Source organism: Sphaeroforma arctica (genome assembly GCF_001186125.1).
Source record: "Sphaeroforma arctica JP610 unplaced genomic scaffold supercont1.248, whole genome shotgun sequence".
NCBI classification, from domain to species: Eukaryota; class Ichthyosporea; order Ichthyophonida; genus Sphaeroforma; species Sphaeroforma arctica.
This window is the reverse complement of record NW_014040310.1, coordinates 97,123-99,499: the sequence shown is the minus strand read 5'-3', so window position 1 is coordinate 99,499 and position 2,377 is coordinate 97,123. Positions and strand designations below refer to the sequence as shown.

Here is a 2,377-nt window from a genome sequence, read left to right as displayed (position 1 = left end):
AAGTAAGTAAGTAAACTAAGATAGATAGATAGATAGTTAGTATATATATATATATATATATATATATAAATGCATACCTTTAAGACTAGCAGTAGGACTATCGGATCGCCAGTCAATCTCGTACCGTTCATCGTATACAGGGACACCTATGCGTGGACTATCTTTCACACTAATTGCATCATATGCTTCCTTTTTTTTGCCGGTTTTTTTTTACATCGGGCTTTTCGTCCTTGTCTGCCTCGCCAGCGTCATCCATACCAGCTTGTTCATTCCTAATACACGTGTGTAAGAGGGCAGGGGTAATGGTGGATAAATGAGAACAAGTAAATTTAAAAGTCACTTTGCCAAATGATATATTTGGAGGGAATAAGCCTAACAAAACTATATAGTATATCTCACACTCGATCGCAATATCTCTCTTTTTTTTTCCCCACCCACCGGTACGTGTCCATTTATTCTATACCGCAATTATGATCATAGCCTAATAGCGGTAATACATTATGTGTTCAGAATACATCTATTTAAATTTGGATGTCGTTTTGGTAAAGATGTCAGCTGAAAAACATGATACACAATCACAACGCGCGTCAAACACAGATGAAGTTTCCCCTCAGCCATATGTGCATACCCTCATCAGGACACCAAACAGCCAGTCCGTCACCCTCTATCACACACATTCCGGCCAATTCAACTTGCAGGTATAGGTGCTGTGTCACACTGTCCGCAGCGTTGTACAATCACGCTCGAGTGTGTGCGCGCATAGGCATATGTGATCTACATACCTCAAGGCACTTCAGATGCACAACTCGGAGACTTACCTTGGGCACCTTCGCGAACCACAGATCAACGCAATCATTCTTAAACCACCACACAGGCCACCACCCCAACCAACTCACCACAGCAACATAGTCGGTTTTCCATGTACATAAAGATAAAGTATATGCAGAGATACTTATTATCCAACTGCATGCGATACTTTCAGACCACTTACCTGGCATCTTCCTCGAACACCTCTGCGAAACCCGGATGCAAGCGTTCACCTACAGGCACCTCATGCCACCGCGAAAACAGCACCGCAGCTATTTCACCGTGCAGATGTTGTGCCGACCTGCCCCCAGCGTGCTCCAGCTCTAGAGTAGTTGAGCTGTTCTGTGGGCTGGGATGGGTAAAGTAGCGGATGGTTGGGTACCGCGTCACCTTGTGGTCTAGGCACACAGTCTTCTCATCCACACAGTTCACAGCCCCCACTGATATGTATCTGAGGCAGGTAGAAAGCATTTAAGGCCAACGTAAGTATCATGAAGCTGCAGGTACGTATTTTACCCAGACCACGTTATATACAATCTTATTGTCCATACTATTCACGGCCTTAAAAGATATTTACGCAAAGTTCAGTACCTACATGAGTTGTACTAAAAAGCATTGGTACGTAATAAATTGCAAAACCATGTGATAAAGTAAGCTACAATAATGAGTGCGCTATGCAGGAAGATGTACTAGCTTTGCTGCATGTTTACGACAAAGGCGTGAATCTGGGTCTGCAAGGGCATGCATCTGAAAGCAATCAGGAAATATTCGATAGTTGTATGAGCCATGCGGGTAAGTCCGTTTTGCTTACTGGTTTCCGGAAAAATGATTGACTCAAACGAAAAACCTAATTGGACCACAATATAACTAGGAATGGGAGGTCCACTTAGATAGGACACTTCGTTGCGTTGCGTATAGCCGCCCAGCCCAAGTATAGCATACTGACAACACAGGATCTACGAGGGTAGAACCGAGATGTCTACTAACTCACAGCTTGCACATAGCTTGCAGATTTCTAAGTCAAGGAGCAATAGTAGTACACCCACCTGCTCCAAGGTTTGGCAAGCTGAGCCACTTCCTTGAATGTGGGTGCAAAATTTCTGCAGTGCCCGCACCATTCCGAATAGAACTCCACCATCCACAGTTTGTCGGACTCAAGGACCAATTCGGTGAAGTTGCTCTCTCGCAGATCTAACACATCATCGTCCTCGTCGTACAGGCTGCCTCCGAGAGAGTTTTGGACCGCACTACATACAGAACGCGCAAGAAATTGCAGGTAAGTGGGAGTGTACACATTCACGAGGCGACATATAGACGTCGATAAATTTGAATGCTTCATATTTTAATAGCAACTATATGAGCAAGCAACTCTCAAAACTATACGTGCGTATGAAACATATTAATATTCACACACACGCACAATTATTAACACACATACACACAAAACAATAAAACATGCACGCCCAATCTCTCACCAACCCATAACAAACACACACACACACACACACATGCACACACATATATATATAGATATATAAACACGCGAACACACGCACACACACACACACAC

General features: G+C 43.7%; 1 protein-coding gene across 1 annotated transcript; it reads right to left on the bottom strand.

Moving 5' to 3' along the window:
* Positions 1-987: 987 nt before the first annotated feature.
* On the bottom strand, positions 988-2,063 carry SARC_04440 (hypothetical protein; the record flags this gene model as incomplete). Its single annotated transcript, XM_014301742.1, has 2 exons — positions 1,854-2,063; positions 988-1,258 (listed from the first exon to the last, which is right to left on the bottom strand). Exons 1-2 carry the CDS (start codon positions 1,943-1,945, stop codon positions 988-990), a joined length of 363 nt encoding a protein of 120 aa, XP_014157217.1. The 5' UTR covers positions 1,946-2,063.
* Positions 2,064-2,377: the final 314 nt, after the last annotated feature.